General features: G+C 44.6%; 1 protein-coding gene and 1 non-coding gene across 2 annotated transcripts in view; both read right to left on the reverse strand.

Annotated features, from left to right (window-relative positions):
- Positions 1-6,962, reverse strand: part of FBXL17 (F-box and leucine rich repeat protein 17) — a 522,649-nt gene extending 515,687 nt beyond the window's left edge. The window contains exon 1 of the mRNA XM_024995338.2: positions 5,969-6,962. Coding sequence (XP_024851106.1) covers positions 5,969-6,883 — 915 coding nt within the window. The 5' untranslated portion in view covers positions 6,884-6,962. The remainder of the gene's footprint in view (positions 1-5,968) is intronic.
- On the reverse strand, positions 3,733-3,812 carry MIR2465 (microRNA mir-2465). The gene has a single exon (NR_031002.1). It is a non-coding gene; the product is annotated as a microRNA mir-2465 (primary transcript).
- Positions 6,963-23,374: the final 16,412 nt, after the last annotated feature.

Genomic DNA, 23,374 nt, shown 5'->3' on the forward strand with positions numbered 1-23,374 from the left:
ATAGATTCTAAAACTACTTCCTAATCTATAATCAAAATAATTTCCATAGTTTAACCTTTAAAATTTAAAGCACAGCAAGCCAATAAAACCCCAACTATAACTACACAGAGTGTCAGTCTATGGTCAAGTATTCACACAAGAATAAGTTTTATTCTAAAGCAAGTCACCAAAAACATGACTCCTTTTTGAGTATTCGGGGAGGAGACACTATGAAACGATGTGTCCTCTGACACACCTCCAGGACTCTCTGAGCACTTCCTTGTGTTCCAGCTCAAAACAGTCTAAGCTCATCTTGTGTCTTCCTTGTCCCAACTCTGGAATCAGTCATTTCTCCAAGAACACTGATTCCTTTTCGCAGAGAATGGTATTTAGAAGCTAAGATACGGACACTAAGCATACTCACTGTCTTGGGCACTGCTGCTCAGAGATCCTCTCAGGGCAGAGGAAGGCACTGCATCCATGAACGCATACATGCAGCCCATCTCCCGACACGTTCCTAGCTTCTCCCCCGACACGGGTGTCCTTACACATGCAGCCCATCTCCTGACACGCTCCTAGCTTCTCCCCCGACACGGGTGTCCTTACCATGCCACCTGGGCTCCAAACTGGCCAAGACTTGGGCAAGATTCTCTATTTCTAATTGAAGTATGGTTGATTCACAATATTATGTTAGCTTCAGGTGTACAACATAGTGATTTAATATATTTACAGATTATACTCCATTTGAAGTCATACAAAATAATGGCTGTATTTCCCTGTGCTGGACACTATGTGCTTATTGCTTCAAGACTCTTGATAAGCATAAAATAGGATATTTAACCAAAGGAAAATAACTTTTTAAGAAAGTATTATTTTAATAGTAAATGCTTCCATATTTGCCTTCATGTATCTTCCCTCACATTCCCTATCATTTATAGAACCTGATATCTTAAGCTGATAAAGAACAGCTCAAGGTTAACTCCCTTGAACAGCTACTCATTACAAGGCACAAAAATTTACAGACTTCCCAAAATGAGAAGAAAACAAGTCTCACCTTTTGGTAATCTGATTTAATTAAGTTATCCAAGATTTCTAGGCATTCTCCAGCCAAAAGATATCTTGAACCTGACTTCCTAAGGACACTTCATTTCAGCACTGGCTAAGATCATCCCTGGAACTCCAGAGACGTACCTTCTAGAATTTATGTGGTACTGGAACCTAGGTCAAAGCATTCACAAAAAACTACATTAACTTAGTTCCTCTTACCCACTACTAATCTACATTCAAAGCTTTAAAAAGTTGTATTACTCATTTTCTTTGACTCCCATTTTCATTGCTTTTTTCATATCTGAAAAAAAAAACAGATCAAATACATAAGCTTACCTCCGAAACACATTTCTCTTATAAAACTCTTCCTTGATCTCTAAAGCAACCTGTTGGTAATAAAGCTATAAAAATACAGATTTAATTAACTACTGACACACTGTCAGAGACGCATTCATGGTAAAGTGGTTTTCTAATGGTGGTGATGGATTTTGGATCTCTCACCAGGTTGGCTTGGAAAAGAAATAGTCTGCTGACAGAGACCAAGGTATCTAAATATATAGCACACAAAGCCTCTGAAATTTAAATATAGATTCAAAATACCCAGTTACTCAAATAGCAACTACTTAAAAATATTCCACTGCTGTCATTTGATAAAATTGTTATAGTGATTCTACTATATAAAAACCTAATTCTGATATCAGTAGGCAAGATTGCTTAAAGTTTTAAAGGCAACAGTTACCAAAGACTGAGGCTACCTTATCTGATCTAAAACAATATATTAACCAGTTCAAGATCAAACGTAATGGGCTTAATTAAGTGTTCAATACCTAAGAAAATTATATCCCCATAGTTGAACTTTGAAGGCCATTCCCTGCTTCTCAAATTTTTTGTATTTAAAACAATTCAACCCCAAAGACCCAATTATAAAATTAGCCTCTGAATCATAATGGTTAGAAGTTGACTGGTGTTAAGTTTCCACCTGCCTTCCAATTAAGGAATTTCTTTCATAAAATCTCTGAGAGAAGGTTAATCAAGCCCTTTTACCCCGTATGTTGAAAAGACCTCACGACCTGGAAACACTGAGCTGAGTTCTAGCCCAGGGCCTGCCATTCACTATCTGAAATGCCCCGGGGTAAGCCATTTCACTGCTCTAGGCCTGCTTCTTTTCACGCATAGCGTAGGGAGTGATCAAATGACCTCAAAGGTCTCTTCCTGAAGTTACATAATTACAAGTGCCAGTGAAGCTCACCATGTAAAGAATTCATTTTTACACAGCTCCCAGGAGGAGAAGGGGGAGACAGAGGATGAGATGATTGGATGGCATCACCGACTCCAAGGACATGAGTTTGAGTAAACTTCGGGAGGTGGTGATGGACAGGGAGGCCTGGCGTGCTGCAGTCCGTGGGGTCGCAGAGAGCTGGACACGACTGAGCTACTGAACTGAACTGAATCACACTATATTGAAATAAATACAGTGTTGCATAATACTATGGGATACTACAAACTAAAAAGAATGAAGGAAATCATACACTAACAACAAAAAACCTCCAGTTCATACAGTTAATAAAAAAATTGAAGAACATGTACATTTTTATGCCATTTGTGGAAAAGGCTATGAAGTTTTACATAGGCCTTTCTACAATGAAGAAAATATTCTGGATATGCAGAGTCCAATATGGTAGCTACCAGCCACACGTGACTACTGATCTCTGAAATACAGTTATTGTGACTGAGAAGCTGAATTTTAAATTTTACTTAATTTTAACTACTTTATTTTAAATAGTAATCAGTTCAGTCAGTTCAGTCACTCAGTCGTGTCCAACCCTTTGGGACCCCATGGACTGCAGTACCCTAGGCCTCCCTGTCCATCACCAACTCCCGGAGTTTACTCAAACTCATGTCCATTGAGTCGATGATGCCATCCAACCATCTCATCCTCTGTTGTCCCCTTCTCCTCTTGCCCGCCCCCAATCCCTCCGGGCATCAGGGTCTTTTCCAATGAGTCAGTTCTTCGCATCAGGCGGCCAAAGTATTGGAGTTTCAGCTTCTCCATCAGTCCTTCCAATAAATATTCAGGACTGATTTCCTTTAGAATGGATGGTTGGATCTCCTTGCTGTCCAAGGGACTCTCATATAAATAGTAATATGTGACTAGAAACTACTGTACCCCACAATACAGTAAGTCTACGAAAAAAATCTAAACTGGTAATGGTGGTTAGTGACCTCTGGAGAGAGAACTAGATGGAGGGTAGCGGGGAACCAAGGCAAACTTTTGCTTTCCCTGCATTATGGGAACTTAAAGCAGGTAATACTCACTACTTACATAAAACCAAAACTGAAAAAGACCTATTGATATTGAGTCAAAAATTTGACTGAAGTAGAGTAAAAAGAATTGAGTTTTTTCTCTTTTGCTTATACCAGACCTGGGAAAAACTGAACAAGTATGGTAGTCTGAGTCAACTCCCCTAAAAACATCTTTAAATCATATTTCGTCACATTTTTCTCCCAAACTCTCTCCCCTCCACCTTCCCATTCTCTGTAACTATAGTAACTTCTGGTACAAAGGACTCAGCAGTACAATTTTAGAAGTTATGGCCCATTATCAGGGAAGTTGGGCATACCTTCTAATGGGGGTAATGGATTTCTGCCTCTATAAGCACAACCCTCTGGTACTGTTAAAAAAAAAAAAAAAAAAAGTCATCGCTCCCTAAGTCCTTCTTCAAGCCATAATAGAGCCAGAAACTTTTCACCATCCAAGGCTCTACTGTGGCTCAAAACAACTCAGGGTACAAACACTTCTTACAGACTTCCATTATTGGCATAGTGTATATTCACGCAGAGTCTCAACCCAGACTTCCTAAACACCTGGTCATTCGCTCCTTCATCAATATTTACTGAGTGCTATTAAATGCCAGGCACTGCATTTAGGGGAGGAGACAGAGCAATGAACAATATTTAAATAGAAAGAGCCTCTGCCCTTCAAAGCTTGATCCCCAAAAGTTAATTGGCTTGCTAAACACTAAAAAACTCTAATTTCAATTCATTCTAGACAGTCCAACTCATGCTTATGCTGAATATCACGGGGACCATGAAAACCACACAGAGTAGCTCTATCCTTGTTTCTAATACGAGTAATGGAAATCTACGTAACGTGTAAATACTGCAACACAACAGGGGAAGTCCAATGAATAATTTCCCCAAATGTTCCCTAGAACAAGTTTTCGACAGTCCTTACCAAAAATGTGGAAAAGAACAATGTTGTAAATAAAATAAACTTATTGTAATGGAACTCTCTTAATTATGAAATCATGTCCTTCCTCCTTTCTTATCTTTTTCTTTTCTTGTTGTTTTTGTATTAAAATGTCCTCTACCTCATGAAATAATGATAGTTTAGGTAGAAAGTGGGAGGTACCAGCTTTTTACTTTGTTTTTAACCAGTCTTACTTACCAAATAACAAGACAGCAATCAAACCTCTATGCCAAATATTTGTTGATATTTCATTTGTCCAAGTTGTCCACTAAGTTAAAAGATTCAAGAACATTCCCTCTGCCCTAAAATGCACAGCCTGAACATACAGAGGCAGCAATTACTCCTTCAAAAATACACCACTGAAAGGTGAACAACTTCAGTTCAGGGTGTCTGACTCTGTGACCCCATGAACCGCAGCAGGCCAGGCCTCCCTGTCCATCACCAACTCCCGCAGTTTACCCAAACTCACGTCCCTTGAGTCAGTGATGCCATCCAACCATCTCATCCTCTTGGACATGTGGAAAAATTAAGCTTTCCCAGTTCTTTGCTATATTATTTACAAAAATATTAATATCACAGTAAAACAAATCCAAACACACAGGATTATAAACATGCAAAAAGTCGAAAGTATATTGTTGAGAATAAAAATTATAATTGATGACAGCTACTTCAGTAACAATAAAATTAGCCAAATTCTTATCTAGGTTTTTCTAGTTAGTCTTAAATATCATCCTCAGTGATAAAGGGGGTTTGTATTTATTAAGCTCCAGAAAGCTGGAGTGTGGGGGTGAGAGAGAAGAGAGAAAATGAACGGAAAAGAAACTTTTTAATACTAACTTACTACAAAGTATCACATAATTAAGTTTATCACTAGCATTGACAAAACTGCAAATTTTACTTGGTAGCTGAAAGTGGGACACGGTTTCCACGGGATACCTCTTCCCCACTCACGTATCCCCCCAGCAAAAAATACACTTGTCCTTACCGTCTGGTAATCTGTCTGCTTTACCTAAGATAATAGAACATAGCATAAATAAAAGGGTTTTCCAGTCAGACAGGCCTAAACTCCGCAGATCTGTCTGTGTGTGACCTTGGGCAAGTCATTCAACCCCTTCAAGCCCCGCTGGACTGTAAGCTCCATAGGAATACACACCACGTCGGCCTGACTTACGACTGTAGGCATGGGGCGCTGATACATCGGTTTCTTCTTGTGTAAAGATGTTAACAATATTTCTTTCACGGCGTCAACTGAAGAATTCGGTGAGATATTATGTATATAAAGCTCTGGCACTGTGCCTGATCATCGTGGTCAAGTACTCGATAGATAAAAGGTAACTGTTTTTCGACATCAGCTAGCAGTTATCAAATCTGAAATTACTGTCTGAATACTTTCTAACACTAATATACAAGTCTTTACCCGATTAAGCGCAAACCGCTCAAGGGATTAAAAAAAAAAAACAACAAAAAACATTTCACAGAAAACCTACAGTTTCCAGTTTCTACAACAGTGGGCTTGGGACTCTCCTAGGTGGACCCGGGATTACGCGCAGCAGACTCAAGCGATTAAAAGGACCTTCAGCGGACTCCAAGCCCCTGCACTTGAAATAACCGGCTGTCAGGGAGCCCCGCCGCCCCGGGGAGTGCAGCAGAGAGGACCCCCGAGCGGGCCCGGCGGGGGGCGCGCAGACCCACCTTGAGTAGGATGGAGGGCGGCAGCTGGTTGATGTCCGGGGCGTCGGGGGGCGGCTCCCTGTGGCAGTCGCACGGCGGCTCGGGGCCCTCCGGACAGTCGGCGTCGCCGCACTCGTGCTGCGGCTGCCGGGCGGCCGAGGGGGCGGCGCCCCCCGCTCGAACCGCGTCCCCGCCGGCCTCCGCGGGAGCCCCTCCCGGGGCGGCGGGGGAGCGCGGGGCGCGGAGCGGCGGCGGGGGGTGCTGCTCGGGGCCGCCGCCCGCAGGCCCGCCGCCGCCGCCGCCGCCGCCGCCGCCGCCGCAGGCGCCCCCGCCGCAGCGGGGCTGCTTACAGGGGGTGCAGGCGGGGACCCCGGCCCCCTTCCGCTTGCACACCATCTCGGGGGGCGCGGGGGGCTCGGCCGGCGGCGCCCGGAAGGGCCGCGAGGCGGCGGGCGGCGCGGGCGGACGCACGGGCCCCGCGCGGGCCCACAGGAGGCTCCGGGCCGGCCGCTCCCGGGCGGCGGCGGCGGCCGGCCCCAGCTCCCCGCGGCCGGGGGCGGGCGGCGCGGCGGCGGCAGCGGCGGCCGAGAGCAGGAGGCGGCGCGCTGCGTCCTCAGCGGCCAGGCCCGCGCGGCGCCGCGCCGGGGGCTGTGAGGAGGCGGCCGCGCCGTAGGCCCCGAGCGGCCGCGGCGACGACAGCGGCGGCTCCTCCTCCGGGCCGGCGGGGGCGGGCGCGCCGGGGCCGTGCACGACGAGGCAGAGCATGCAGGGCCCGCGGAAGAGGCAGTCCCGGCCCCGGGGCGCCGCCGCCGCCTTGGCCGGGGCCCCACGGGGCCACCTGAGGAGAGGCCGGCGGCGGCGGCGCCACCAGCTGCCGCAGCGGGGCCGCTTCTGGCGCGGGCGGCGACGCGGCTCCTTCGAGAGCAGGAGGCCCATAGGGGAGGCCCCGCGCAGGGGCCGGGCCGGGGCAGGCCGCGCGGGGGTCGGCCTCGGGCCCGCGGGCACACGCGGGCACACACACACACACGGGCACACACGCGGCGCTGGGGGGCTACATGCTCTGCCCCGGGACGCCGAGAGACCACGGCGGGGCGCGAGCTCTGGGGACGCGACGGAGGCCGGCGACCCTGCTGACCGCGCGGCCGCTCGCAGCCTGGCCCGCCGCCTCAGTTGGTCAGGGCGGCGGCTGGGGAAGCGCGGGGCGCGCCTCAGACCACTTTAACGGCGGCTCTGCCGGCGGCGGCGCGCGCGCCCGCGGCACAGCTCGGCGCGCCGGGAGCGCGCGGCCCGATCGGGAAGGGGACGGGGCCGCGGCGGAGGCCCGCGCGGTGTGGCGAAGCGGGAGCGCGCGGCCCGATCGGGGAGGGGGCGGGGCCGCGGCGGAGGCCCGCGCGGTGTGGCGAAGCGGGAGCGCGCGGCCCGATCGGGGAGGGGGCGGGGTCTCAGCGGCGCGCGGCGGGGGGGCGGCTCGGGAGCGCGCGGCCCGCTCGGGAAGGGGGTGTGGCCGATCGGGAAGTGGGCGGGGCCTCGGCGGCGCGCGCGGCTGCTCGCCGCCTGACTGCCGCTCGGCCGGGCCAGCCGTCACGGGTGCGGGCTCATCGCTGTCTGTCCCCGTCGCCCGCGGTTTCCCGGAGCCCACGCCCCCTTTGTGGTGCTGGGGGGAGCCGCCTCCGAGCTCTCCGGGTGACGTCCGTGGGCACAGCCGCGCTGACGTCGCTAGGCGCACGTTCGGTAACCGCCATTGGCCGGGAACCGGCGCTCTCACCGCCCGACCAGGACACCGAGGCCGCTGAGGAGACCCGGTCCCGCCCGAGGCCAGCCCGGGTGCCCGGCGGGCTCTCCGCTGCGCCGGCGGGAGCGCGGCCCTGGGCCTGCGAGAATGGTTCTCCCGCGAGGGACTCACGGGTGGACCGGCTCTGCCGTGTTTCTTCGCTTGTCTGCAGACACTTGTTGCTAGGGACGGACAGGTTTTCCCTAAGTACATTTCGGGATGAACGCACTTATCAGGTGATTTCAGTTCAGTCGCTCAGTCGTGTCCAACTCTTTGCGACCCCATGAACCGCAGCACGCCAGGCCTCCCTGTCCATCACCAACTCCCCGAGTTCACCCAAACCCATGTCCATTGAGTCGGTGATGCCATCCAACCATCTCATCCTCTGTCGTCCCCTTCTCCTCCCACCTTCAGTCTTTCCCAGCATCAGGTTCTTTTCCAATGAGTCAGTTGTTCACTCAGGTGGCCAGAGTATTGGAGTTTCAGCTTCAACATCATGAATATTCAGGACTGATTTCCTTTAGGATTCACTCGTTAGATCTCCTTGTAGTCCAAGGGACTCTCAAGAGTCTTCTCCAACACCACAGTTCAAAAGCATCAATTCTTCGGCGCTCAGCTTTCTTTATGGTCCAACTCGCACATCCATACATGACTACTGGAAAAACCATAGCTTTGACTAGACGGACCTTTGTTGGCAAAGTGATGGCTCTGCTTTTTAATATGCTGTCTAGGTTGGTCATAGCTTTTCTTCCAAGGAGCAAGCGTCTTTTAATTTCATGGCTGCAGTCACCATCTGCAGTGATTTGGTGCTACTGCTAAGTCACTTAAGTCGTGTCCAACTCTGTGCAACCCCATACAGCAGCCCACCAGGCTCCCCCATCTCTGGGATTCTCCAGGCAAGAACACTGGAGTGGGTTGCCATTTCTCCAATGCATGAAAGTGAAAAGTGAAAGTGAAGTCGCTCAGTCGTGTCCGACCCTCAGCGACCCCATGGCCTGCAGCCTTCCAGGCTCCTCCATCCATGGAATTTTCCAGGCAAGCGTACTGGAGTCTGTCACTGTTCCCGCTGTTTCCCCATCTATTTGCCATGAAGTGATGGGACCAGATGCCATGATCTTAGTTTTCTTTCTTAGTTGAGTTTTAAGCCAACTTTTTCACATTTTCAGGTTATTTAGACACACACAGATAAACATTTTCTCAACCCAATTAGTCATGCAGCATCTCAGGCTGCACAAGCTATGGAGGACTCCATCCTCTGTACCCATCGTTCCATCCATCACTCGCAGGACTTTTAAAAAATGATTGCTTACTGCTTGCTCAGAGATAAAGGGCTCTAGGTGGACTTTGGAGACTCAGATTTCCCCAGAAAACTAGGAAATAGTCTTTGCAGACAGCCCTTTTGAAGATTTGACTGTAATGAGATCAGAGACATAAAGCAGTAACTAGGAGTGGTACCTGGTGTTGAAAGAAGGTTAGTTTTCACAAGGGAGAAATTGGGAATGGCTTTCACAAGGACTTGGACATGCTGATGGGAATGATGATGGGAATGAGCCAGTATAAAGGAGGAGGTAGAGAAATAAAAAGAGATAATACAACGAGGCCCTTGAGAAGATAAAATGGCAATTACCTGTGGATGGATACAGTCTTCATTGTGATTGGAAGGAAGAAGGCAAGGATAGATCAAGGATGACTGAGAAAACAGTGTTGCAACATTCAAGGTCTATCTGCATAGAGACTGTTGAGCATTCCTGATTTTACCACCACACTGGCCAGCCTTACCCAGTCTTCACCTGACCTGCCATCAGACTTTTGCTAATAGAGAGGAATCACTTTTATTTTTTTTTTCACTTTTTTTTTCTTTTTTTTTTTTCACTTTTATTTTAAGATCTCCCGTTCTGAGCTTGATCACAGTGAGATGGAATTTCAAGAAACCTACAGGCAGAGATTCATCAAAGGGTTTTACATAGGTTTCTTCCAAGGTATTGCCCAAACTGCATTCACCTACAGATATTATCCACACATCTTTCATCCCTCTGACTTTAAAGGAATTTCTCAGGGTTCCAGAAGAAAGGTGAGGAGTGACACGGTTATCTGAGGCTTTTTAACACGATCCTTTGCATCTCTTCCAGACTACACTTTGAGCAAAAGGAGAGGGTATTTTAAGCTTTTTATTTCTCTATTTCTCTAAAATTGTGGACCCATTAGTTGCATATAAATTAAACATACAACCCAGCAATCCCACTTACAGGTATTTATCCAAGAAAAATAAAAGCATATACCTAAAAAAAGACTTGTGCAAAAATATTCATAGCATCTTTATTCATAACAATCAAAATCTACAATCTGGATGTCCATTAGTAAAGAATGGCTGAACTGGTGTACTCATTTGATAGAATACCACTCACAATTGAAGTGAAGGAGGTAAACAACACGCAGGAATCTCATAACCTTTTGGCTGTATTAGACTCTGGAATCGGAGGCCCAGAATTCCTGATTTTAACAAGGTCCCACATGATGACTATAGAGACAGCCTGGCACCATGCAGACCTATCAGAACTACACGTAAGATCTACCTACAGCTTCTTGTTTTCAGAGAGAAGGCAAGTGACTCTGAGACTTCTGAAGGGGTTTCTGAAACTGACAGCACTGGTTCTTCCTCCCAGTTCCACAGCCACTCAGCCACAAGCAGGTGCCTGCTATCCCGCAGCATGTAGCAGAGGGGTTCTATGTTTTAGTAAGTATTAAGCTACTACTAGCATCACCAGAGATAACTGAATTTTAGAATTCATCACTCACTAACACTGACGAGTATTTTAAATATTCAGGAAACAGAATTATGAACAAGAGTAACAAATTGCAATTTAGAGACAGTGATAGCACTGGATGGCTTTGTTAGTGAAAAAAAGGAAAGCAGCCTGAACAACCAGCAGGCCTGGCACTATTGGCCAGGGCTTGATGTTACTGGTGTTCTCAACTGGACTTGAGTGTTCTATTGAACAAAACAATCTCACAAGACATCAACATTGGACATGGCCACTCTGTGTGACTATGAGAAGAAAAAATAAGATGCCTCCATAATCATGTCTAAGACGACAAACACAAGGACGCTCCACACCACAAAAATGACCTACCATTCTGCCTAATATGAATTATTATTACTTTTTCTTGAACAATTGCAACCTGAGCCTTGCTTCACTCTTCCTACATTCTAGCTAGCAATTATTAAAATACCCAATCACAGAATAACCTCTACTTCCTGAAAGCATCCGATCCAGAGCAAAGAAGCCTTAAACCTTCCTCAGAAATCACCAAGCACAAACCCAATCCTGCAGACCTTTTATGCCTTCTTACTGAGACTCTCCACAGTTCCTCATAGTGTGCTATGGGCCTTTTGCAACAAGTCAGTAAACCCAACTTCATTTAACTATGCATGTGTTCCTGTTGGTCTTTGGCTAGAGGGCATTAACGTTGGTTACCACCTTATCAACTGTTACTACCGTATCTAAAGTTATTCCTTCCTTATGCTGCATGTTTATGCTTATGCTGTATGTCAATTATCAATTAAACTGAAATAAAATAAATTACACCCTCCTTTACTTTTCCTCTTGCATGCCTGCTCAGTCATGTCCTGCTCTCTTTAACCCCATGGACTGTAGCCCACCAGGCTCCTCCGTCCATGGGATTTCCCTGGAAGAATACTGGAGTGGGTTGCCATGCCCTCCTCCAGGTGATATTCCTGAGCCAAGGACTGATCCCACATCTCCTGCATTGGCAGGAGGATTCTTTACCACTGCGCCACCTGGGAAACCCACTTTTCCTCTTATCATGCTTTTACTTTCTTTATACTGCCTTAGGACATGTTTATTTTGTCTTTTCTTTTTTCACTTTTAATCTCTCCCACTAGAGTGCAAACTCCATGAGAACTGGGATTTTGTTCAGTTTTTTAGGAAGATAATCTGGCAATTGTGTAGAAAATGAACTAGAGTAGGAAGAGGCTCTTAGCAGTAAGACCAGTTAGGAATTGTTCAGTGGATGGACTTTAAAAGCATGAATTAAGGCCATCATGGTGGGGATAATAAAGTGTGGAGTGGGATTGAGAAACAGAGTCTTGAGGATTTAGTAACTTATTTATGAATTAGGTAGAGAGAGGATGATGGGTAGGGAAGAAATGAAGGGCCCAGGAGAGCAACTTGTACATTCATATGCTTTCAGTTCAGTTCAGTCGCTCAGTCATGTCCGACTCTGTGACCCCATGAATCGCAGCACGCCAGGCCTCCCTGTCCATCACCAACTCCCAGAGTTCACTCAGACTCACGTCCATTGAGTCAGTGATGCCATCCAGCCATCTCATCCTCTGTCGTCCCCTTCTCCTCCTGCCCCCAATCCCTCCCAGCATCAGAGTCTTTTCCAATGAGTCAACCCTTCGCATGAGGTGGCCAAAGTACTGGAGTTTCAGCTTCACCATCATTCCTTCCAAAGAACACCCAGGGCTGATCTCCTTTAGAATGGACTGGCTGGATCATATGTCTTATTTCAGTGTAATAATGACTAATAGATTCTATAATACAAAATATTTACATATTTGAATAAAATTCAAACTTGGGGTATATATGTGTTATACTCAAATTCACACTAAAAACCAGTATCTAAATTTAAAATGTTTAAAACTGTTTTTTAAAAAAAGCCTTTTCTTTCTTCTTTGGTGATATAAAATATATGTACTCACTTTGAAGTTCACGTTTGCCTGTAAAAACACACCCACAGACATAAGTTTCTCATGCTTGCAGTTGGGTAACGATGGCTGTTATAAATGGCCAATGCACTCTGTGGCACCAGCGATGTAAGTGGAGCTCAGTCAATGTATTGTTGGTCTCTCTGGTTGCAGCAGGGGCATTGGATGGCCTACAAGGACACTCTGGGGGGCAGAAGACATGGTTTTATGCATCTGGAAATCATGCAACACCCCAAGTGTTCAATAAACTTAATTCATTACTCAATTGTGTTTTTGCTGCACGACTAAAAGCCAAAGATGGAGAAACAGCCAGCTTTCAGGGGATTTCCTTCAGGAAGTGATCTGTACTCTTGAAGAGTCTGTTTCAGTTCAGTTCAGTTCAGTCGCTCAGACGTAATTGTGTTTTTGCTGCACTGCTGCTGCTGCTGCTAAGTCGCTTCAGTCGTGTCCGATTCTGTGCGACCCCATAGACGGCAGCCCACCAGGCTCCTCCATCCCTGGAATTCTCCAGGCAAGAACACTGGAGTGGGTGCACTACTAAAAGCCAAAGATGGAGAAACAGCCATCTTTCAGGGGATGTCCTTCAGGAAGTGATCGGTACTCTTGAAGAGTCTGTTTCAGTTCAGTTCAGTTCAGTTCAGTCGATCAGTCATGTCTCTTTGCGACCCCATGGACTGCAGCACGCCAGGCCTCCCTGTCCATCACCAACTCCCAGAGTTTTCCCAAACTCATGTCCATCAAGCTGGTGATGCCATCCAGCTGTCTTGTCCTCTGTCGGCCCCTTCTCCTGCCTTCCATCTTGCCCAGGATCAGGGTCTATTCCAGTAGGTCTGTCTCAGGCACAGTATAAGTGCAGCAGCTACCTCCCCTGTCTGCCCCCAGCTCACCCCATGACTGAGTCCTGCTCACCTGCAGCTCTCAGCCCAGGCAACCCTTCCCTGGAGTCACACCTCCCGGTCCATCTCCTTTACAGCAGTCACCACAGCAGGCAGCTGTGGGGCCTTCAGGATTTGTTGACCATCGCCCCTGTCAGAATTAAGCCCTTTGTTTATCCTGAGCTTCGCTGGTGGCTCAGACAGTAAAGCATCTGCCTGCAATGTGGGAGACCTAGGTTTGATCCCTCGGTGGGGAAGATTCCCTGGAGAAGGAAATGGCAACCAGTTCTTGCCTGGAGAATCCCATGGACGGAGGAGCCTGGTGGGCTACTGTCCACGGGGCCGCACAGAGTCAGACATGACTGAGTGACTTCACTTTCACTTTCTTTTCTTTATGCTTGAATCACCAGCACCTGAAGTCGCTAATCAGTTGCACTTTAAAGAGAAGCTATTCCGGGTGGCCTGATGTAATGGTGGGAAATCTTTACAGACAGTTAGACGGGGTTCTGCGGACAGACTTGGGAGAAGGCATGGGCAACAGGGAGCCCGGCCCTGCGAACACCTGGACTCCAGCCCCCTGGGGATATGCGCCCAGGCCAGGACCCCTGACTACAGAGCTGTGAAACAGTGAATCACTCCATGTGTCATCATTTGTTATCGAGGGAATAGAAATGTTTTCACCAACTAAGCCTTCATGCAGCTTAACGGGAGGAAAAGAAAGCAAAACAACCAATTATCACCCATAACTCTCCAAAGATAATTCAGGCTCATGAAAGGAAGCAATTAACCGAGTTTAAAACAGAAAATTCATTGTTCTCCCACTTTTATATAAGTTAATGTGGTGATTGAGGCAAATGCAGGGGCTCCTTTTCCTTTTTTTTAACTTAAGATCACATATTCATCTTTTCTTCTGCCCGGTGATCAAAGCCGTTCTCCTGCGTCTCCTGCATTGCAGGCGGGTTCTGAACGACTTGAGCCACTGGGGAAGCCCTAAATGAAATCACTAAAGCACAGAGACGTTGTACCGCTTGTTGCTGCTTAGTCACTAAGTCATGTCCAACTCTCTGCAACCCCATGGACTGTAGCCCACCAGGCTCCACTGTCCACGGGAGTGCCCAGGCGAGCATTCTGGAGTGGGCGGCCCTTCCCCTCTCCAGGAGACCTTCCCCACCCACAGAATGAACCCCGTCTCCTGCATTGTCAGGTAGTTTCCACTGCTGAGCCTTATTCCCTCAATTCTGTGCCCAGATTCTATATCACAACTAATACGTTTTTACCGTCAACTGGTAAAGTAGGACCTTTAGAAAGAATTAAGTTACGGGTGACTCCCTAACCAATTTAACGTTCTTCCCTCTTAAATTTAATAACATTTTTGTTTCTTATTATATAAATTTAGAAGAGTTATACAGTTGCTCACAATAAAGAAATGACAGATAATTATAATTACTATTAAGTGACTCAGAAATGGCAAGCCACAATTCTAAACGTTGAGAATTGGTGGTATCAGTATAATAACCAAGCGTCTACACTCCATATTTGTTTGCTGCATTCCCAAATCGTATCATGAGTGTCCAGTTGCCCCTTCGTAACCTGTTCCCTTTTTCCTAAGGGTTTTATCTCTCCTTCCAGAGGTAAGGCAGTCATAACCAGGATCCACACACTAGAGGGACTGAATGGACCATTCAAGGTTTAACCCCTTCTGGGGCAGGTGGGAGACAGGAGGGTGGCCGGAGAGGTGATGTGGGGTGACTCTCACCTCTTCTCTGACTTCTGTCTGACACTGCTGGCTCATTAGCCACTGGATTATGAGATTTTCTTGTTTTGTGTTGCCTCCTTAGCCAAGTGATAAGATGTTCTTTTTTGCCATTCAGGGAGTAGATACTTCTCTTTAGATGTAGAAAGGGATGATAAGGTACTTTTTAAAGTTATTTTTCTAAAATATTTTTTATTTTTTCCAAAGATAGAAAGTTAGAGTCATACCTAAGTATGAAACAATGGAAGAAATGATTTTAGCAACTGTTCTCTTTAACCTCATAAACTACATAAATTCCCTCAACTTTCTGGAAGGACACACTTTATCGGTATACCACCTGTGTTATCCTGAGTAGCTTTGGGTTTCAATTCTGTTCTACTTGCTTTTGAATTGCACATTAATGTTTGCTGATGTTTAGTTTAGTTTTTTGTATGTTTGTTCAATTATGCCTACAGTATGTTGTGAAGCAAACAAATCAACCCCATTTGGAGTCCATCATTTCCCACTAATTAAATGTGAAGAGTAGGGTACAGGAATTAAAAATTATGTCATCTATAACCCAACTGTGAAGGCAGAGATAAACACAATCTCTTCTAAGTTTGGTTATGCAGCAAAGCTTGTCATTCAGAGTCAGCTCTCGAACCTCCCACCTCCACCTAACGATGGGAATGAGGAAATAGGGTCCCAGGACGTTTTGCCCCCTCCAGGGGAATAGATCCAGAGAGCTGAGAACCACTGTTTTTCTAGTAGTCATGTATGGATGTTGGAGTTTGACCATAAAGAAAGCTGAGTGCTGAAGAATTGATGCTTTTGAACTGTGGTGTTGGAGAAGACTCTTGAGAGTCCCTTGGACTGCAAGGAGATCCAACCAGTCCATCCTAAAGGAAATCAGTCCTGGGTGTTCATTGGAAGGACTGATGTTGAAGCTGAAACTCCAATACTTTGACCACCTAATGCAAAGAGCTGACTCATTAGAAAGGACCCTGATGCTGAGAAAGATTGAGGGCAGGAGGAGAAGGGGAGGACAGAGGATGAGATGGTTGGATGACATCACCAACTCAATGGACATGAGTTTGAGTAAACTCAGAGTTGGTGATGGACTGGGAGGCCTGGCGTGCTGCAACTCCATGGGTCGCTAAGAGTCAGACATGACTGAGTGACTGAACCGAACTGAACTCTTATAGGAAGCATGCTGTTTTTTGTGACTTCTTTTCCTTTCACTTTATATATTCATTTCAACCTTACGTTGGAAGTAAGTGTGTGTGTGAGTGTGTATATCTTGGGGAAGAATACAGGGAAAGAGGACTTCTTCCCAATTCCTACTGCTCTGCCAGTGATTTCCCCTGACAAATCAATGTATTTTCTTCCGTATTTGTAAAAACTGACATTCTTAAACATTCATGAGTTGGATCTAACTGGAATAGTTTGAATCTTTATTGGGCTACAAATCAAAGGCATTTACTTCCCGACAGGTAACAAAACTGAGATAGTGCTAGGTAATGTTTTCACATGCTGTGGGCCAGAGGCACTCTGTTTTTAAACTCAATATAGCTGTTTTCCATGTCAACCACAACATGATAAACAACAATTTCTCTATGACCAACATACCATGTGCATTCTTATAAATTAAAAAATGAAAGAAGAAAATTTATTTTGTGGTCTTATGGGCATGGCAAGGGTCTCAGAATCTTCACTGAAAAGATGCGTGGAGCACATAGTCAAGTGACAAGGACAGGAACTGCAAGAAGATTTGTTCTTTCAAAAGACACTTAATTCTAAGGAACAGTAACCCTAAACCTACTTTACATTGTGTTGCCTATGTCATGCTGTTTCACCTGCTTTCATCACCAACCAGCCTCCCCTGCCCCCGAAATGCCTCATTTCTGAGCGTGCCTCTCCACTCCAGCCTACACCTCAGCAGTACTGAGGTACGCTCCCAGAGGCTCTTCTTATGGATCAAGTTTTGGAGAATAGTCTACGGAGAAAACGAATCATTCTTTTCAGACACAGTATAAGGACTATTTGCTAAGATCACATTGGAGAATGATAACACTGAATAGAAATTCTAGAGGGTGGGTGAACGGGGGAATAATCATTTCTAAAGGAAAGTATGAGCGTGGAACACATATTCTGTGAAGCCATCAGTTCTTTGTGAGATGCGTGTAGGTGTGTGTCTCTGTGCAAGAGAGAGATAATGAGAGATAAAGCCACTTGTGTGTGCCCCCATTGATAACGATTTCCAAGAAGTACCTAACAAACCCTAACTTTATTTTCTTACTTTGGTAGAGAAGCTCTGATTCACACAGTCAGCCAGGTCAGTCATTTCAGTCCCTCAGTCATGTCCAACTCTTTGCGACCCCATGAATCGCAGCACACGAGGTGTCCCTGTCCATCACCAACTCCCAGAGTTCACTCAGACTCATGTCCATCGAGTCAGTGATGCCATCCAGCCATCTCATCCTCTGTCGTCCCCTTCTCCTCCTGCCCCCAATCCCTCCCAGCATCAGAGTCTTTTCCAATGAGCCAGCTCTTCGCATGAGGTGGCCAAAGTACTGGAGTTTCAGCTTCAGCCTCATTCCCTCCAAAGAAATCCCAGGACTGATCTCCTTCAGAATGGACTGGTTGGATCTCCTTGCAGTCCCAGGGACTCTCAAGAGTCTTCTCCAACACCACAGTTCAAAAGCATCAATTCTTCAGCACTCAGCCTTCTTCACAGTCCAACTCTCACATCCATACATGACCACTGGAAAAACCATAGCCTTGACTAGACGGACCTTTGTTGGCAAAGTCATGTCTCTGCTTTTCAATATGCTATCTAGGTTGGTCATAACTTTCCTTCCAAGGAGTAAGCGTCTTTTAATTTCATGGCTGCAGTCACCATCTGCAGTGATTTTGGAGCCCCCCAAAATAAAGTCTGACACTGTTTCCCCATGTATTTCCCATGAAGTGATGGGACCAGATGCCATGATCTTCGTTTTCTGAATGTTGAGCTTTAAGCCAACTTTTTCACTCTCCACTTTCACTTTCATCAAGAGGCTTTTGAGTTCCTCTTCACTTTCTGCCATAAGGGTGGTGTCATCTGCATATCTGAGGTTATTGAGATATCTCCCGGCAATCTTGATTCCACCTTGTGCTTCTTCCAGTCCAGCATTTCTCATGATATACTGTGCATATAAGTCAAATAAACAGGGTGACAATATACAGCCTTGACGTACTCCTTTTCCTATTTGGAACCAGTCTGTTGTTCCATGTCCAGTTCTAACTGTGGCTTCCTGACCTGCATACAGGTTTCTCAAGAGGCAGGTCAGGTGGTCTGGTATTCCCATCTCTTTCAGAATTTTCCACAGTTTATTCTGATCACACAGTCAAAGGCTTTGGCATAGTCAATAAAGCAGAAATAGATGTTTTTCTGGAACTCTTTTGCTTTTTCCATGATCCAGCTGATTCACACAAGCAGGTAAAAAATATCAGGAACATTTTGGCAGCCTTCTGACTAGACTGAGACAGGTATCATGACTGGTTTATAATCTAAGCCCAAAGAGAGAAAACTTGAAAGGAGGAAACAAACAAACAGGCAACAGAGACATGACTTTAACGTTTTGGTGGGCTAGTGTATTTCTAATGGCACTTAGTCCAGAAGGTTTCCTGACCCCTGAAAGGTAGGGGTGCACACCATCATTCCTTAAGGCAATTCAAATTAATCGCATTGAGATACCATCACACCTCTACTGGAATGGCTAAGATTTAAAACATTGGCACAGCAAATGTTGGCAAGGATGCAGAACAACTTACACCCTCACGTACGGATGGTGGAAGTGCAAAATGATAACAGTCGTTTTGGAAAACATTCTGCCAGGTGTTTATGAAATTAAAGACGCAATTACCATATGAGCCAGAGATCTTAATCCTACGTGTTTATGAAAGAGAAATGAAAACATATGTTTATATAAAAGCCTGTATGCGAATACTTATAACAACTTTATTCACAACTGTTAAAACCTGCACACAAGCATTCTCCACTGGTTTAGAGATGATCTGTGGTAAATCTACACAATGAACGAATCTTTGGCACGTTAGCCTCAGTGAAAAAGGCAGACTTAAAGGCTTCATCCTGTGTGATTCCATTTACATGACTTTCCCCAAATAGGCAAGACTGCAGGGACAGGAAATAGAACAGTGGTCGCCAGGACCTGGCACTGGGGGAGGGCTCACTTCAAAGAGGCAGAGTGGAATTCTGTGAGCGGAGTTAGAAGTATTCAATATCTTGATCCTGGCAGTGGTTACACGACCGAACGAATTTGTCAAAATTCATGGAACTACCCACTAAAAAGGATGAATTTCATACTATATAAATTATATCTTAATAAACCTGAGTTTAAAAGAAAGGAATATAGAACAGTAATTTATAAGACATACAAACCAGACTTTTCAAAAATTCAGTCATTAATTTTAAAAAAAGAAAAGAAAGTAGGTATCTGAACTAAATATAAAGAGACTGAAAAAGCAAAAATATCAAATGAAATCTATGAACCTAGAATGGATTCTAGTTTAAAATAACTAACAAAACAACCAAGATAACTATCTTTGTACAGTTGGGGATATTTGAATATGGACTGGAAATTAGATAATACTACATAATTATTTTCAATTCTCTTAGGCATTCAAAGAATATTAAGATTACATATTTTTGTTAGGAGATATATGCTAAAAGATTTAAGGTGAAATGTCATGGTATTTATAACTTACTTTCAAATGGTACTGCAAAGAAAAAAAAGGCAGGAGGGAGACATGAGAAGTGCTGACCATTATTGAAACCAGCTGGAAGAATCTTACCACATAATGTCTTTTCACTGTAGTGATAAAACTCTGATACAGAACACCACCTCTATTATATATCAAACGCCCATGAGTGTTATGAGTAAAAGGAAAATTGTAGGCAAATATGTATCACACAATTCAAGGTTTTTAGAATACATATGGGATTAGTGTATTTGCATCTGTCTTTATCAACTCCTAAATAATTTGGTGATGACACCCATCATATTGTTAATGGTGCCCACTGGTAAATAAAGTACAGAATCAGAATTCAAGTAGAAATTTCATTTAGTACTCTACAGTTAATGCCTTCTATACTTAAAAAGGTTTTTGGATGATTTTTACTTTTCTTGTAGTAAAAGACTCAAGGTGGAAAGGAAGTCATCTAAAACTTTATCATTTTTAATCCTTAGTCTCATATCTGTACAATAAGACCAAAATTCTTCCCCAAAGACTTTTGATGCTTTCTAAAATCAAATCCTTTTTAAATGAATTTCTACAATAGTGCACTTCTACATTTGAAGGCAATTCCAAAGAAGAATTCTGAAAAACATTCGCAACAAAAACAGCATGATTCATAAAAGTATCTGTAGTTCATAGATAAAACAGGCAATTCCCAATATAACAGAGTAATTAAAAATTCATAAATTGCTACTAATCTTTAGTGATGAAAAATTATGAAAGTAGGACCTTTACCACCTCTATTTTTAAAAGCTGTAGAAATGTTACTAAGGTGTTTTTTTATATATATATATAAGAACATAGCGGCTCCACCTGCAGTGCAGGAGACCCAGGTTCAATCCCTGGGGAGGGAAGATCCCCTGGGGAGGGAAATGGCAACCCACTCCAGCATTCCTGCCTGTGAAATCCTCCATCGAGAGGAGCCTGGTGGGCCACGGTCCATGGGGCAACAAGGAGCTGCACATGACGGAGCGTCTTAGCATGTTTTATATATATAGTTGGTTAACAATGTTGTGTTAGTTTATTAAAGTTTTTATTTAATCAAAGAATGTTGCTTGAGGTGCATAACACTTTTTTCCCACAGCAACAATGGTGAAAGTGTTAAAACACCTGAAGATCAGATTGGAAAAGTTTTTTCAACTCAAATGTGACTGAGCTATAGTAGTAACAGTCAGCCTCAAAAAATACTTGTAGTGTGAGAATAAGTGAGTGGGTGAACCAGTATTAAGGACCAGAATGTTCTCTAGATCATGAACTCTCAGAGGAAGGAAGTGGTCTTCCCTATTCGTGTTTGTATCCCCAACACTCTGCCACATAGTTGGTGATTAGCAGATGTTGACTGGGTAATCCTAGAGCTAACTGGATGTTCATAATTTTATGTTTGTCCTAACCTATTATTAAGGGGAATATTTTTGTAAGATAAAATCACGAACCTTGTGCAAATATAAAATAGACATGTGTTAAAGAATGCTTTAACTCAATTATCGAGGAAACTAGAGAACTGTAAAAAGCCAGTTTAAGGAGATTCTGAAGATAAGACACAAATAATGGCAATCAGGAGTACCGAAATAAATTTAACAGATGAAAAAATGGGCAAAAAGTCACAGGGAAGGTATTAATTGCATCTTCACCGGCAAAAATCATTAGCATTACTAGCAGTTGACTACAAGTAAGGAAGTGGTAAAATTACTCAGAGGGAGTGCAAGTTACAAATCATGACCAAGCATTTCATAGGTCACCTCTCATATTTTTCCTTTTGTCATTTCAAAGTCTTCCACAACTTTTCCTTGCAGTCTCCTCTCCCTGTAATAAGGATAATTCTAAAAGTTATTCTTAATCACACACACACACACACACAGACCGGTTTTCTTAGGTTTGGCCTGATTGTCTGTATAGGTGAAGCGAGGGCAGGAATCAGCAGAAGACAGCCTTGTCAGCAAACAAGGTCTGACTCTCCAAACCTCCTGCAAGTTAGGAATGGTTTTCACATTTTTAAACGGTTGAAAAAAAAACACCAAAAGATGAATAATTTGCTGTGACATAAAAATTATATGCAAATCAAATTTCAGTCCCCATAGCTAAAAATCCACTGGAATACCTTCGTTCAGTGACACATCTGTTGCTGCTTTCTGGATACACTGGCAGAACTGAGAAACGTCACAGAACAAGACCAGGATGGGGTGAAGCGGCTCAGGAGCATCCCCTGGGCACAAGATTTAAGAGGGCACCAAAAACTAAGTGATGAAGAAATGAATGAATAATACTTTGACGCATATTTTTTAAAAATCGAAAGAATGCCCCCTCCCCCCACCACCCCCCACCCCCCGCAAATTTACCACAAGGTCAAAATCTTAAATGAAGACAGGATCAGTAATGTTGATGTCTTCCCTTTTCTCCCTTTAGCCTCAGGCTCCAATATGGCTTGGCAAGGAATTGCTGCATTTCACCGCACCCTGATCCTGGCCCTGTTGCAAAGCTTAAAATATTTACTACTGGCCTTTCATAGAAAAGTTTGTGATCAAGAGTGTTAACCAACCATATAAGCTTCCTTGAGTTTGCTTTTCAGACTTAACCACTAAGCGTTAAGCCCACAAAATAAACTTCTGATTGGGAAATACTGTAAGGAATCTTTTTTTTTGGAAATACTGTAAGGAATCTTGGACTGGAATCTTAAATGCTGCTATTATTTGCTACCCTGAGGCTAAGAAATCAAGTTCCCAAACCTCTCTCCACCAGATTTCTTCTGCAGTACCTGTAAATTTGATGACATCCACTCTTTCTGAGGTCCTCAAAATTGACTAAGTTTCCTAGCTTGCCAGTAAATAATATTTTCTTATCATTTGTAGGCCTGGGACTCTGAAAGGCAATTTTCCTAGGAGGGCTTAACAGGTATTGGTCCCAATGTAAAATCAATCTTCTTTTTCCATAAAAATGACCTGCCTAGCTGATTAAAAGGGCTATTCTCAAATCATAAATTCCAGGCAGTTTGTCCAATTGTATCCTGATAGAAAGGCAGATAGATTCTTATTGAATGTATGCAAATAACTACATTATCATAAAAAGCAACAAGACCATGAAAGTGTCTGAACTTGGGAGAGCAAGTGAGAATCAAATACCATATAAAAATGTTTTAGCTCACAAAAGCAGTCTACTAAGCTGTATGGGTTATAGATTGCTAAAGAGAAAGGGCTCCTTCATCTAACCAAAAAATGAAACAACAACACAGCATCAACAATATTCCAAACAGGGAGCTCCTGAACAATATTCCAAAAAAGTAGTCATCCTCACATCTCCCCTGCACTCCATTAGGCCTCTGTCATTAATGTCTGCTTTGCTGGCTCTTCATCAGTCCGCTCTTGGGACTAACAGGAGCTCCGGAAGTTCTGACTCCACTTACTGGTAAGGTCTGAAAGTTACCTAAGTGGGCAAGAGTTTGGTTTAGAAATGCTAGCACTTTGAAGTGCCTGTTATGGTCTTTTCCGACTAGTTTCTGAGACCATCCTTATTTGTTAGGACACAG

Source organism: Bos taurus, chromosome 7 (genome assembly GCF_002263795.3).
Source record: "Bos taurus isolate L1 Dominette 01449 registration number 42190680 breed Hereford chromosome 7, ARS-UCD2.0, whole genome shotgun sequence".
NCBI classification, from domain to species: Eukaryota; Metazoa; Chordata; class Mammalia; order Artiodactyla; family Bovidae; genus Bos; species Bos taurus.